The sequence below is a fragment of the Primulina huaijiensis genome, unplaced genomic scaffold, assembly GCF_012295235.1.
Source record: "Primulina huaijiensis isolate GDHJ02 unplaced genomic scaffold, ASM1229523v2 scaffold24871, whole genome shotgun sequence".
Lineage (NCBI taxonomy): Eukaryota > Viridiplantae > Streptophyta > Magnoliopsida > Lamiales > Gesneriaceae > Primulina > Primulina huaijiensis.
This window is the reverse complement of record NW_027356090.1, coordinates 763,226-778,111: the sequence shown is the minus strand read 5'-3', so window position 1 is coordinate 778,111 and position 14,886 is coordinate 763,226. Positions and strand designations below refer to the sequence as shown.

The 14,886-nt window shown below is 34.2% G+C and overlaps 4 protein-coding genes across 6 annotated transcripts; 3 read left to right on the top strand and 1 right to left on the bottom strand.

The window, feature by feature from the left end:
• The first annotated feature begins 475 nt into the window (after positions 1-475).
• On the top strand, positions 476-2,847 carry LOC140967319 (non-specific lipid transfer protein GPI-anchored 11-like). The gene is made up of 3 exons (XM_073427778.1): positions 476-1,001; positions 2,421-2,477; positions 2,562-2,847. The coding sequence occupies exons 1-3, from the start codon at positions 605-607 to the stop codon at positions 2,690-2,692; spliced, it is 585 nt and encodes a 194-aa protein (XP_073283879.1). The 5' UTR covers positions 476-604; the 3' UTR covers positions 2,693-2,847.
• A 1,019-nt stretch (positions 2,848-3,866) lies between these two features.
• LOC140967343 (molybdopterin synthase catalytic subunit-like) lies at positions 3,867-6,090 on the top strand. Of its 2 annotated transcripts, none has more exons than XM_073427815.1 (2): positions 3,867-3,989; positions 5,257-6,090. In XM_073427815.1, the coding sequence occupies exon 2, from the start codon at positions 5,391-5,393 to the stop codon at positions 5,967-5,969; it is 579 nt and encodes a 192-aa protein (XP_073283916.1). In that variant the 5' UTR covers positions 3,867-3,989; positions 5,257-5,390; the 3' UTR covers positions 5,970-6,090. The 2 variants fall into 2 exon arrangements, with proteins under 2 accessions (XP_073283916.1, XP_073283917.1); XM_073427816.1 differs by having other exon boundaries at positions 3,899-5,079.
• A 2,334-nt stretch (positions 6,091-8,424) lies between these two features.
• LOC140967320 (uncharacterized) lies at positions 8,425-9,508 on the bottom strand. Of its 2 annotated transcripts, XM_073427780.1 has the most exons (2): positions 8,974-9,508; positions 8,425-8,919 (listed from the first exon to the last, which is right to left on the bottom strand). In XM_073427780.1, the coding sequence occupies exons 1-2, from the start codon at positions 9,434-9,436 to the stop codon at positions 8,648-8,650; spliced, it is 735 nt and encodes a 244-aa protein (XP_073283881.1). In that variant the 5' UTR covers positions 9,437-9,508; the 3' UTR covers positions 8,425-8,647. The 2 variants fall into 2 exon arrangements, with proteins under 2 accessions (XP_073283881.1, XP_073283880.1); XM_073427779.1 differs by having other exon boundaries at positions 8,425-9,506.
• Positions 9,509-11,897: 2,389 nt separating this feature from the next.
• On the top strand, positions 11,898-14,620 carry LOC140967232 (ADP-ribosylation factor-like protein 8a). The gene is made up of 6 exons (XM_073427639.1): positions 11,898-12,122; positions 13,301-13,382; positions 13,498-13,530; positions 13,641-13,762; positions 14,030-14,191; positions 14,307-14,620. The coding sequence occupies exons 1-6, from the start codon at positions 12,085-12,087 to the stop codon at positions 14,422-14,424; spliced, it is 555 nt and encodes a 184-aa protein (XP_073283740.1). The 5' UTR covers positions 11,898-12,084; the 3' UTR covers positions 14,425-14,620.
• Positions 14,621-14,886: the final 266 nt, after the last annotated feature.

The window sequence follows — 14,886 nt, the reverse complement described above, 5'->3', positions numbered from 1 at the left end:
TACAATAAAAATTAATATATTTGACATAAAAATTAATACTTTTTCATTGATGACCCATATAAAATATCTGTTTCACAAAATTAACATGTGAAACGGTCTAAGAGAAGTTTTTTCATAGGAGTTTTTGTGCTAATATGAATAGCTGGAAACAAACACACGCAGTTTGGCAATGGACAGCGACAAATTTAATGTCTAGAACAAAAGTCGTTGCTCAACCCAGATTTTGGTCAATTATCACATAAACAAGTCATTTTTCGTTTTTACATTTAAATTGAATCGGATTACCACAATAATTTTAACTCTCGAGATATGATAAGAAAAGGTGATGGTTGGAAACCAGTAATTGTATTTAATGGGACATGATATGTAAATAGTATATGATGTTTATAATTTAGATTTAAAATATAAAATACTAAAAAATATATTAACTTTATATATATATTACTATATTAGTCCTTATTTTATTGCCCCCCAATTTTCCGTAATAGCTGATGCAAACTGCCCAAAATTTTTGATAGTCGGTCCCTTTTTAAGACAAACGTCAAACTGGTTCTCGTACAAATAAGCTAGCCAGCACTCAATCAAACCACACCAAACCAGAGCAATGACCGGCAGCGCCCACTTACTCCTCCTCGCCGCCGTACTCTCTGTGGCAACTTCCATATCACCTGTGTCCTCCCAGATGCCGTCAATATCAATGCCACCATCGTCTGCGGATGCTCCGGAGCCATTCTCGACGGCGCCTCCTCCAGGCCCAGATTGTTTCGTGTATCTGGTAAAACTGTCCGACTGCCTGACTTTCGTGGAGACCGGCAGCAATTTGACGACGCCGGACAAAGGCTGCTGCTCGGAGCTGGCGGATTTAGTAGCCACGCAGCCGATTTGCCTGTGCCAACTGCTTGGAAACCCCGCTAAAGTTGGAATCCCGGTGGATATCAAGAAAGCTCTCACGCTTCCTTCTGTCTGCAAAGTCTCCACTCCTCCGGTTAGCTTGTGTTCGGGTAAGTACTGTATTCACATCTGTTCTCGTTTTCATCTTGCTTACTAATGTAAATAATTTTGTCCAATAGTTTTCTGATATGATTTCTGAAAATTATATGTATGTTTTAGTCGTGCAAACACTTCTTATATCTATATATATATTTAACGAGAGTATAACCTAAATTATTTTTGGTATTCTATCACTTATTTTTCGTAGACATATGTTCATACAATTAATTTTTTTAGTTACATACATTTTTTAAATATTTTTTAGATGACCATTTTAAAATTGTTTTTGTTAAAAAAATATCTGTGGCTTAATTACATATATTATGTATATAATTTATACACAGATGCTACTATTATTATTATTAAATAAAAAAAGTTACATGAATAATACAATATTATTAAAAAATAAGAAAGAAAATACAATATCCAACAATTTTGTTTAGAATTTATGAATGGGGAATTAAATATTAAAATATAAAATACAATAACATTCAATTTTTTTGAGACAAAGAACCTGAAATTAACAACTAATTTTTTTTGAAAAGGAAAATTGTCATTTAATTTTTTTAAATAAAAAACCAGTGTCATTTATTAAGGAAAAAAGAAACATTTTTATTTAAATAAAAAGTGAAAAGATAAGATATTTGTTTGTATCCTTTTTCGACGGCATTAATATCCGGCGAACATACCACGTGAATTCTTTATAATTGCCAAGTGCCTATCATTTACTCTTACTAATTGTTGTAGGGTGTGCGCGGTCTATCCGGCCTGGTTTTATTAGATTTCAATTTGGTTTTTTCGTTTTTGATTTTCCAAATACCTAACCTGAAAAAACCAGACTATTTCATGTCTACACGGTTTAAATGATTTGTAAATATTTCAAAATATTCTAAAATCTTAAAAAAAATCAAAGTTTTCACATTTCAATAAAAACAATGATTAAAAACAAATAGAATCACCACTATCAAATATAATGTTTTTAGTATTATTATATAAATCAAAATCAAAATCAAAATCAACCATTAGAAATTACATGTGACACGAAATCTTCTATTTGAGATCCTATGAAAAAAAATATTATTTTTTTATGTCTATCTCACAAAAACCTACTATTTGATATATAGTAGGGGAATAATTATAGAAATAATCATCAATTACTCCAATGAAAATCCCAAGGATACATGACCCTATTTAGCTCTCTTAGCATGTATAATGTATGAGTAGTAACGGATATACGTTTTTTTTATATGTATGCATTTTCTGTCGGCTCTCTCCCGCTAGTCTGCTACGAGACTGCATTTTCTTCGATTTAATTGACACTTTTATCTAAATTACGTGCCATAATTCGTACAATTACATCAACAATATATGCACGTACTTGCCAAACCCCAAAGAATGTTTTGGTTGACGATTTTGTTCCGATGATGAAGCCATTGGAGTTCCCATTGCAGAACTTGCACCAAGTGAATCCCCTTCTCCTTCAGCAGGTAACATATTTTACTTTTCAAGACATGCATGGTTTAAAATATTCAATAAAATAAAAAATTATTGTTGCAATTTTCTTTAATCAGGTGGACCAGGTGCAGCAGGCCCGTCGACGACAGGAAGTGAGGCAGTCGGAGGTCCTGGCAGTTTTGCATCCAAATCTAAACAAAACTTCCTCATTGGACTAGGAGCCCTTTCACTCGCATACTTCATTTGATTACACTGAGTATTATTTCAATTATCAGCTATTGATTTCTTTATTTTATCATTTATGTACTGTCCTTAGGTAATCCGTCTCCTGCTACGTCGATTGTTTGATACACGAACTTGATCTTGAACCTGAGTTTTACATTGGATAAGATTTGTATTTTCCATCTTGTAGTATTACTTGCAGTAAAGTTTTACATTGGATATGATTGTATTTCAAGTTTCCTTCGTTGTCTATCAATATATTTAACCTGCAAATCAAGTTATCTGACACCTAATAGTGGGTTGGCAAAATCCCGACCCATCCCGAATCTTATCTTATTCTCTCACTTCAAATATCTTGACCCATCGTTTTCCCAACTCGAATTGGCATGGTTTATATTTTCTGATCATAAATCCTCATTTATTATACGCTTAATACCAATTAAAATTCAGAGTTTCATATTTTTGAAGGATTGTCAATGCAAAATTTTCCATTCTTAATTCTTTATTATAAAAGAGAATCTCTCGCTAATTTCTTGATTAGTAAATAAGACCGACTTCATTGACTTGTTTGTAATGCACCAAAAAACTTACGAATTTTCATTTTAATTCATGACTTGGATTAACTTACGCTAAATTTTGTTTTAGCTTATTCATGACGTATTGAATCGTGTGTCACCTAAAATTTGTTGATTTTTACCTTTTTTTTTTTTATCCCGACTCAATCTATGCTTGGAAATGCTCCATGGATTAAAAAAAATTATCGGGATATCTTCTTCTTACCCGATAAGATCTGAATGAGTCCCAACACCTGTATGGGATCGGAAGAAATTAAACTCTCAATTTTTATCCAAGGGGATTCAATAGAGGCTTACAGGATGAGTCTCTACCCGATCTCCATCCTACCTAATAGTCAATAGAGGGGGCAAATTTGGTGGATAAACGACCATAGGTTTTAATTTCAAAATATGGCCTCACTTTTTTTTAAAAAAATTATAACCTTTTCTTAATTTTTAAAATAGATGTCAAAAAGTTAAATCGAAAATATTATAGATCAGAATCTTGGTAAATTATATCCTCAATTTTAAAAAGAACTTGTTTTGGTTGTTAACAGAACAAGTCCATTGAAAAGTATTACTAGCAACCCAGTTCATAAAAGGCAGCCCGCCCATTAACAATAGCCCAAAGGATTGGATACCCTCGTTCGATTATTCCATTGAACTGAAACATATCTGGACAAGAAAGGTGAGTACGGAATCTTATTTCTCTCCAGCGAAGTTTTCAACTCCTTTTTCATGGTTTCCATGTCCCTTCTCATCTACGAGGTTGGAATTTATGCATACATTTGATCATTTTTCTCAGCATGCTTTGTCTTTATTTTATTGGAATTTTTTTTCTTGCTTGTATTGTTGTTACTATTTTAATGGAGATTGCTTATCTAGAATCTGCAGATGCTCAATTTGTTTGCGTTATATATCACCAAGATTAACTAAAAATGGTGTCTTCGTTTGTGGGGAGGGTGTTTTCTTGTTTTCTGGATTGTTAGTGAAGATTTGACTTTTGATGTAGATATTAATGATTTCATGAGCAGAAATGGTGAGTTGGAGAGTTTGATTGCTCGTTTTATCTGGGATTTTGATCTAAGGATTACTAATTTATCAATTCAAAGGTTCTTCAATTTGTGTAGGGCACAAATGTTAGAATTTCGCCCTATTGTTTCTGTTGATGAAATAGGAATACACCAGCAGGGGTTCCATTGACCTCATACCAGAAATTATTGAAATTTTACATGTAATATTTTTCAATAGTTTTAATTTTTTTGGCATCCCGTAATTCATGGGGAACGGTCTCTTAATCCATTTCGGCCCACTCGATCAAAATATGCATCCAACCCCGGATGAGAAGTAGAATCTTGAAAATATGGATTCACTTTGCTTCATTTATCTTTTAGATTGCAAATACAGTATAATCAAAACAAATTTGTGTTCATAATCTGTAGTGCTGCTTGGCACTCGAGATATTGATCGGTAAGTGATTGAGAAGAGTTGCTACTTTGCGACATGGATTTAGAGTTCTTGAGCTTAAAAAGATTACTTTGTTGCAAATAATTGTTTTATACTTTGACGTTGGTGCCGTTGCAAAGGTTCATGTATGGTTTCTGTCAAAGCGTTTGGTTCTTGTTAGTTATAGGGGATGATCAAATCCTGTTGCCCTATGGTAATTACAGGTTTATGAACAATCACTGTAAATTTTCAAGCATGGGACAGTCATTTGAAATTGAATTTTTTGCTGATTTTGGCTTGTACATAACATTTGTTAGTTTAATGTTAGTACGGTTATGGCAATAACATTCATCTCCGTTTCTGGATAACTTGAATTGGAACGTTGCTACGAATTTCTTTTGGTAATTTTATGGTAACCCTAGAAAAGTTCTAAGGGCCAATTGGATGTAAGAACAAAAAATTAGCCATGGAAGAATCTGCCTCCTCCATTTTGCAAGAGTCTATATTGTTTTTTTGTTCGGATGTAGCATTAAATTCTTTTGTTCTTTTTCATTCAGCTACATGTGTTCTGTTCTCTTGTTTTTTACAGTCACACACATGACGATGCCTTGTTGGATTGTCTCTATCTCATAAACCACTTGGTCTAGCCGCAAAGCTGCTAAAGTTTTGGTTATTTACTGGATACTTTTGTCGTTGAAGAGAATCCTAAAGGCCAAAAAACTAATGTCAGACGAGGAGAAAAATCTCATCGAGATATTAGAGGAGAATACCCCTATCGACATCAGCAAACTCATCAACTATGTTCATTCACCACATTGTGGGGCTATAGCAACATTTTCTGGCACGACCAGGGACACATTCGAGGGAAAAACGGTCTTGGAGCTGAGATATGAAGCATATGTCCCAATGGCAATACGTTGTATCAAATCCATTTGTACGTCAGCAAGATCATCCTGGAGCTTGAGCTCAATCGCAGTGGCACACCGTTTAGGCCCTGTCCCGGTTGGGGAAACGAGTGTAATTGTTGCAATCTCATCCGTTCATCGAGCAGACGCCATGGATGCGTGTAAATTCGTGATTGATGAGATCAAGGCATCAGTTCCTATATGGAAGAAGGAAGTTTATACCAATGGTGAGGTTTGGAAAGAAAACTCAGAGTTTCTTGAGAGACGTGATGAGCTCCAGAAGCCTTCATCGGATAATGGAAGCGCAGGCTGCCGAAAAAAAGATTTCGTCGATGAGGGACGCGGTAGAAGGGGATGTTGCAACGGAAAGGTAAAGATTAGCGACGAAATGGTGTAATCTTTTTACTATGAAGAGTTTAGGATTGTAAACATTTACTCCTTTCGCACCTCGTACGGTGATTTTTTTGATATCCCAAAGATTCGTCACCTTTTTTTGTTGCTAAATCGTGTTAGGATTATTTCTATTCCGAGCACCTTTGATCAAATGTAACATGAGTTTGATTAAGGGCGCAAATAAATTGAATCCTTTTTCGTGCTCATTTGGGCTCGCATTAAGTGGAATTGCTATTTCTTATTATCGAGCTCATGTCTGTTCCTATATCTTATTGGAAGATGTTTATGTCAATACGTCATTTGGACGATGATTCTAAATAACATAATATTTATATTTCATTTGTTGTGTCGATATTAATTAAGAAAAACAAATGCATGTAATTTTTAGTCTATATGAGATTTATCAAGGAATAAGATATTTGGTACAATTAAAAAAAACTTTCAAATTGTTTTGAAAAATTATTAAATGTATCATAAGTTTTCTAATATTTAGATCAAATAGGATATTATTATAAGGTGACTGAGTACGAAATGCAGTGTTCGCCAACCATTTAAAAAATTATCAACTTGAACTTAAATTTGTACAATATCGACTAGTGAACAATGATTGCACAAAAGTTAATTGAGTACAATCGAAATAACCATACTAACACGTTAATTATATATGTGCAACAATTTTTTTTTTGTCGAAACTCGAATTTATTTAGCATTTCATATTCCAAAAAAACAAAGAATCCAAATAAGTTGACCGATTATTTAAAAAATAAAAATCAATTTGTTAAGTAATATGTTTATTGTGAGATGGATTCACGGATTTTTAGTTGTGAGATGTATCAATCGTATTCATATTTACAATAATAAACAATGTTTTTGACATAAAAATATTATTTTTTTATGAGTGATTCAAATAAAAGACATATCTCACAAAATTGATTCGTAAAATCGTCTAACAAAATATTTTGTATTAACTGATAAGGTTATAAAATAATGATCATTGGTTCCTAACTTCGTGAAAAAACCAAATTATTAACTTAAATGGGTTCCATTCGAATATTGTATTTAAAACAATTTCGTGCGGCCTAATGATTAAGATATATGATTGATGTGAAAATATATATTAATGTTAATATTAATAATTAATAATTAATTAATTAAATATGAAACTTGAGTACTTGACTAGACTTCCATTCATCGTCATGGCATAATCATAATTTTATAAGATAAAACATAATCGATTTTCTCACGTCACTCTCCTTATTATCACTTTATTTTTCAATCAACCAATCAGTTAATACAAATTTTTTTAATGATTATCATAGTTATTAATATTTATATATCTACAAATTTTTTTTTAAAATTTCATTCGCAATTAAATTAAATATATATAATACAGACTAATATTTTATATATAAATATATCTCCGTGCAACACGTGTTGTAGACTAATATAATATAGAGTGAGTCTAATGTGAGACCGTCTCACGGATCTTAATCTGTGAGACGGATCAGCCCTACTCATATTCACAATATAAAGTAATACTCTTAGCATAAAAAGTAATATTTTTTCATAGATGACCCAAATAAGAGATCCGTCTCACAAATACGACCCGTGAGATCGTCTCACACAAGTTTTTGCCTATAATATATTAGAATTAAACTCCTTATATTAAATATTTTAGTACCTACTATTTTTAGTCTCCATAAATTTGTTTCTTCAATCACTTCATTCTCTCTCCAGTTTTTCAATAAATCAACCAACCAAATAATATAAATTAATGAACAGAGTTATAAATATTTCTGTATTTACGTTTTTTTCCCACTTCATTCAAATTAAATTACTTATAAATTATAATACAAGTAATAGGCCGGTAGTATATTAAATTCAAATTCATTACCCAAGTGACATCTGTCTTATTTGTCACTTATATAAATGTTTCTTATATCATAAATTTTATAAAAATGCTGAATAAATCCATAAATGATATCAGACCTAAGTTGCAGGCTTAAGAGTCATCCACCTCCGGCCCAATTTTTGATGGGCCCAAAATATTTAATATTTAGATAAACATAATATCAAATTAATAGTAACATACAGTTACAGTCGTTAAAATTTGTCGCATATCGACTATTTGTCACGACAACTATAAAATATATCCCATGTGGACTATATTATTGATCGAGAATCATACTTATGTTAACGCTATCCGTTTATCTACTCTACTGTCAGTTTCGAATCATCCCTCTTTTATGTTCTAATAAAACAATTACATAATATTTTTATTGTTGAAATAGCAATGTAGTATTATTTAAGTTATTATTTACTATACTATAATATCCCTTAGAGCTTGTGCTGCATGCTTCTATATTTGATCACATTATATATATATATATATATATAAACTAATTGTTTAGTTAGTACAGTCAAGTGCAGAATCCAATAATAAATTTAATCACGACATATTTAGTAAATTAAAGCAAAGTTGATACATTATATTAATAATTGGAAATACAATTAACATTGGAGATACTCCCATTGGGATAAAATTAAACACCATACTTTTAAATTATTCATTTACTTCCAATAATATCATATATAAAATTTTATATAATCTGTAGCTTGATAGGAACAGCTATGTTCATTTTAATGGATAATTAAATGTTATAGAGGCATGCAGCACAAGCTCTAAGGAGCATAGAAACCATGGCCACCGCCTTCGCCAGCACCGGAGCCGCCGCCGTACGCACTAGCATGTTCACCTCCAACATACGCACCACCGCCGCCTGACCCTCCTCCTCCACCACCGCCATAACCTCCTCCATGGGATTCTCCGGCTCCGCCTCCAGCACCTTCACCACTACCGTATCCCTCGGCTGCTGCTCCTCCAGCACTAGCAGAGCCACCTCCACTGCCATGACCTCCGCCACCTCCATATCCTCCACCAGCAGCATAGCCACCTTCACTGCCATGACCTCCGCCACCTCCATATCCTCCACCAGCAGCATAGCCACCTCCAGTACTGCCTCCCCCTTCACCTCCACCATATCCACCAGCATGTCCTCCGCCAGCAGCAGCAGCACCTCCTCCTCCACCACCTCCACCACCACCATGTGCACCCCCCGCACCATAGCCTGCACCCCCTCCTTCACCACCTCCACTTCCATGCCCTGCACCACGATCCCCCCCAGCAGCATACGCAGCCCCACCCCCACCCCCACTACCGCCTCCACCGCCACCACCTCCAGCACCATGCTCTCCTTCTCCTCCATACCCAGAACCTTTTCCAGCACCACTTCCACCACCACTCGCATACCCATGCTCAACCACACCTCCGCCAGACCCTCCTCCGGCGCCACCACCATACCCTTCACCAGCCACATCAACACGAGCCTCTAGGATAATCCTAGCTGCCGAACATATCGCCACACACGAGAACACGAAGAAAAGCACGCCAACAACTCGCTTTGCAGCCATGGAATGAATTTTTAAAGAACACTAAAATGAATTCCACAACCACACTGAATTAGTTTGCATGGAGCGGTGGGGTATATATAGGAGTTCCCAAAGCGCGTCCATGCACTGTGGAGATTGAAGAAGAAGCAAATAGAAGGCGCTTTTTCGCCACAAAGTGGTCCAGATCACTAGAACACCACAAGATTGCTGTGAGTAGTGTGCTTACACTGTCCCCCATTTTCGATCATCAAAATATTTCAAACCAATATATATGAAAGAAAGCTTTCCATGTGACAGTAGTGCTCCATGTGCATGGCGCCGTCATTTTTTTGCAATGCAAATAACCTACTTATCTCATATGACTCTCAATTGTTAAAAGCTTGATCATCATTAATAGATCAGTTGCATCGCGCTTGATCCATATGTAATTGCACATAATGCATGTGATCGCCCCCTTTACTCTTCGATCGGTTTGTGCTATACTTTAAGTTCATTGTTTAAATCAAGTTTGACATATCTTCTCCTTTTTTTTTAACTCTAATTATTATAAAACTTGAGTCAAACGCATGATGGTTCAATGATATTGAATATCATCATTCAATATCATGCTACATCACAAATCTCTCCAATCCTTCTCTCAAGCGAACATTGTACCGAAATATTAAGGTTGGATATACGTACAGCAGTATAATACACATACACACACACACATTTATCATTCATATGTATAATATCCGTCTAGCGAGATGCTGATAAATCTTTATATTTTTATATATTTTACGTATTTTAATTTTTTCCTTTAATTTTTGCTAGTTCATAGATTTATATCAGTATGGATGGTCGATTGGTTTTATTAAATCTTTGACATACAACTTAAAATTTAGATTGTTCATGATTCATATATATAATCATCATAAATATACATATATACATGACTAAATTTTTCCAGCACTAATTAAAGTAATGCTCCTCAATTTACATTTAATTTTTCCAAATAATCGCTTATATATCATGATGATGGAATTCCAACTCGCTTTGAGTCTCTTTCTCTCTTTTTTCTCGCCTAATTATGAGTCCACTACATATGTCGAAAATTATTTCAGTTAGTGATTCGTCTACTTGGTCACGTGCTGTTGTTTGGTATGTGTTTATTATTATATTATATTAGTTTGTTGTCGATCACCATTTCAATTAATTATGCAAGCTAATTATATAAGTTTTCGGTTTATGATTTGAACCTATTTGAAATAAGAATAATGCTATATGTATAACCAAATTCATACAACAATTCATACAAAATTTCATTTATCAAAATCTCACGATAAATTCAATACAAAATATCACGAAATAATAATAAAATCTCACGATATAATAGCAAAATATCACAATATTATTGTTGTACATATCGTTGTACGATATTTTGGTTGTACCTATAGCATTATTCTTAATATAAAATGTTTTTTCTAAAAAAAAAACTAAATGGTAAAAAAAAATAACAACAATATGTGGGACAATTGAACTAATTTTTCAATAGTTATCCTATAAAATATTATTGATTTTAAGTTCGTATTAACAAAATAAAACAAGGGGTTAAATTTAATCAATATAGATCAAATATTTGAATTACACAATCTAAGATGTTTATATATACTATAAAATGACTCACGATTTCACGTTTTTATAGTTATGGTTACACTTCCCGTTTTCTTTTTGGAAGCGGAACCAAAAATGGATTGATGATTGATTAGTCGAAGTTTGGGATATTGGTAATGACCTGATATGATACTACATTACTTGACCCTTCCTAGCTAGCACTTGACTGAGGCCCCAAACTCGGGCCAGCTCGAGCTCTATACGATTATATTTACATGATTATTGAATTCAAAACCGTTATGGCATCCATATTGTTGCATTTCATGAATCGTTCTATAAGGCGTCGGTGAAGAGGGAGGTAGCGGAGGTGGCTATACTGGTGGTGGTGGCGGCGGCGATTGTGTTTTTGCTACTGCTAGAGGAGCAACAACCAATATCTTATTTGCCTTGTTAAATATATGCATTCTTAATCAAATATAGTATTGTATTTTTTTTAATTTGCTTAAGTAAGTTTTGTATTCCAAACTTTTTAATCAAATTTATTGTCTTCAACATTTTTTTTCCTTTTTTTAAGGTGATGGAGATTTTTTTATTGGAGGGTACTTTTAAATTTTTTTAATACAATTTATAATGTCTGTTTTATGTCTTTTTTTTTCCCGAGTTTCTTTTATTTTATTTTATTTTATTTGAGAGTAATTATTTTTAAAAAACATTAATAAATAAATTTTATAATGTCTGCAGTTTCGGGCAGTGATACAAGTCTGAACTTAGCCTTGAAGGCCCAATCCATCTCCCTTACATTGCAGTTATTGATTTCTGCCCCCAATCCAATCCAATATAATCTGGAGGTGATTTATCATCCGACACGTGAAAAGTCCTGGTTCGTTGGATTTGATACGGAATCATTCCGCCATTTTTGTGGGTGTATTCTCGTACGCACACGAGCTCGTCCTAAAAAAGGAATCAAAACCAGTTTGTCGTATCGAAGAGAAGAACAGGCAAAACAGATTTTTTTCTTGCTGGGGAGGTCAATTGAGAGAAGACAACGTAGAGATCTGTCGCGATCAATTGAAGACATGGGTCTCTGGGAAGCTTTTCTCAATTGGCTGCGGAGGTTTGGTTACTGCTATTATTATTTTTTTTAAAAAAAAAACAAACAATAATTGTTGTTTTTCGGCGAATATATTAGATACATGGAAAATGTGAATTTTCTTAGGTTTGAATGTAACCTACCATCAGACTGTTACTTTTTTGGTGAATGGAAATGTATTTATTTTAGCCACGTTCTTAAGCAGATTGAGGTGACCCTGTTGTGATGATTATTTATCAAGTATGTATATGACTTCGGGATTCGTTGTTGTCCTGCTAGCTGCTAGTTGCAGGTCTCTCTTGTGTAATCCGTGATTCATTGGTGTCCGTGACTCCTTATGGTACATCGTGTAGTTCACTATATTAATGAAGTAAAGCTCATTAAAACTTGTTATTATACGGTAATACATAGTAGAATCAAGTTTAATTCAGTAATCCTTCCTTACCAGTTTAGCGAATTACATGTAAAATTTTTGAACAATTACAAAAAAATAAAAATGATACGGACATGGCTTCAAAGGTCGTGGACGGTGGCCGTCGACTGGAAATACACGACGCTATTTGTTGGTCACCATCTTATTGTTCACATTAGAGGACTAGTAAAAATTTTAATTTTGAAGGGTTCATCGTCGTAAGCAGGTTGTGCTAAAAATCGATCTTTCGGCAAAGTCCTTGCTATCTTATTCATCTTCCTAGCTTATGGTTCTTGTAGTGATCATCATTCCGCATGTGGGGATTATATTCTTCTAAGTGTTTACTAGTTGAATTAAGTGAAACAAAATGATTGTGATTAACCAGTTTGAAGCAAACACATGACTACTGATTTGTTTAAGTTTGCAACTGTTTGTTGGCACTTCCCTGTCCAACTTCAAATATCTCCAATGTGCTATTCAATGAGATTAGAACATGAGTTGTCAAAGTCAGTTTGGCTGAATTTATGTCACCTCTGCTGCAAGTATCTATATTGGCGTACAAAGTTAACTGTTCATTTTTCTGTTACTCATATAGAGAAAGATTATGAACAGGGAGTTTATATGGTGACTCTGTTGAGGATAGTTAGGACAGATAACTGTACCTACGGTAGAATGTTAACAATCATCAATTTGTCTTCATAGAAGTAATATAAGTATATGTTTATCATTTTGCTCCTTTACTTAAAAACTTGTATTTTATAGTTCTCTCATCATTTCATAATTCTTTCAGCCTGTTTTTCAAGCAAGAAATGGAGCTCTCGTTGATTGGTCTTCAAAATGCTGGGAAAACTTCACTTGTAAATGTTGTTGCTGTAAGTAAATAAACGCATTATCCATTTGCTTACATTTGTACAACTGTTTGCTTATGGTACCTTTATGCTACATCAAAGCACTTGCATTTACTACACCTTTTTCTTTTTTCATTAGACTGGTGGATATAGTGAAGACATGATCCCTACAGTAAGTTTTCTAGTTTAATCCAAGTTAATTATTATATCTAGATATTGTGAGTTATCTTCTAGATTGTCATACATTTAATTCGAATATGTGTCACATTTTTTATCATTCAGGTAGGATTTAATATGCGGAAAGTCACTAAGGGGAATGTAACGATAAAGTTGTGGGATCTAGGAGGTCAACCTAGATTTCGCAGTATGTGGGAGCGATACTGTCGTGCTGTTTCAGCTATTGTGTAAGTTACTAACTCCATCTTCTGTGATTTAGTTTACACTGCGATGATGTCACACTTCTCTCATTGGAAGGCATTTTCCTATATTAGAACTAACAGCCATGAAAAGTGACTTGTATAATCCTAAGGCAAATCATGTCGGTCTAGTGATTGTGCATCTTCTAAGAAATATGATATTTAAATACGTCTAACGATGAAGTTTTGGATGCACAAGTCTAAATATATAATATCATTCCAATTTAGTCTCTTTTAAACCTGAGTTTTTTGCAGCTACGTTGTTGATGCTGCTGATCACGAGAACGTCAACATCTCCAAAAGTGAACTTCACGATTTGCTTAGCAAACCATCTCTAAGTGGTATTCCTCTGCTGGTTCTAGGAAACAAGATCGACAAGCCTCAGGCACTATCTAAACAGGCCTTAACCGACCAAATGTAAGTACAGAAATGCAATGTGAATCGTGCAAAGCTCGACCATCATAGTGTGAACTAGCATTCCTGCATAGTTTTCTTCCAGCAAATTCTAAAGTAAGCAAATTGTGTTGTGCAGGGATTTGAAAAACATCACAGATCGAGAGGTTTGCTGTTTCATGATATCGTGCAAGAACTCCACAAACATCGATCAGGTCATCGATTGGCTAGTTAAGCATTCAAAGTCGAAGAGCTGAGTGTCAAGACTACAAACCCTTCTGTTGTGCGGATTTTCTGTGATTGAGTTGTGTGTTGTATGTTAAGAAGCAATTGTTTTCAACTGTCATTTTGGATATGAATGATCTCTCGCCTGTCTGCCTGTGTACGATCACATTATACAATTTTCTTCGTTTCTTCTTGTATGGTTATATTAACAAGTGGAGCTGTGTGTTATGTTATGGCACTCTTTTTTATGTCCATTTAATCAGTATTGTTAAAACTGATCTATAACCAAAAGGGATGTGGAAGAATTAGAGATTTGAAGAAATTGTAATCTCCATCAAAAAATTAATCCGACAGAATCACAGAAATAAATAAAATAAAGAGGAAACGATGGTATCCGATTCTTTGGGCAAATGTGAAAGGGTTTGGTCTGTTAACAAACTGGGCTGCAACTAATACTGGTAAATCAATTGCTCCTTCGTGATATTTGTCACTTT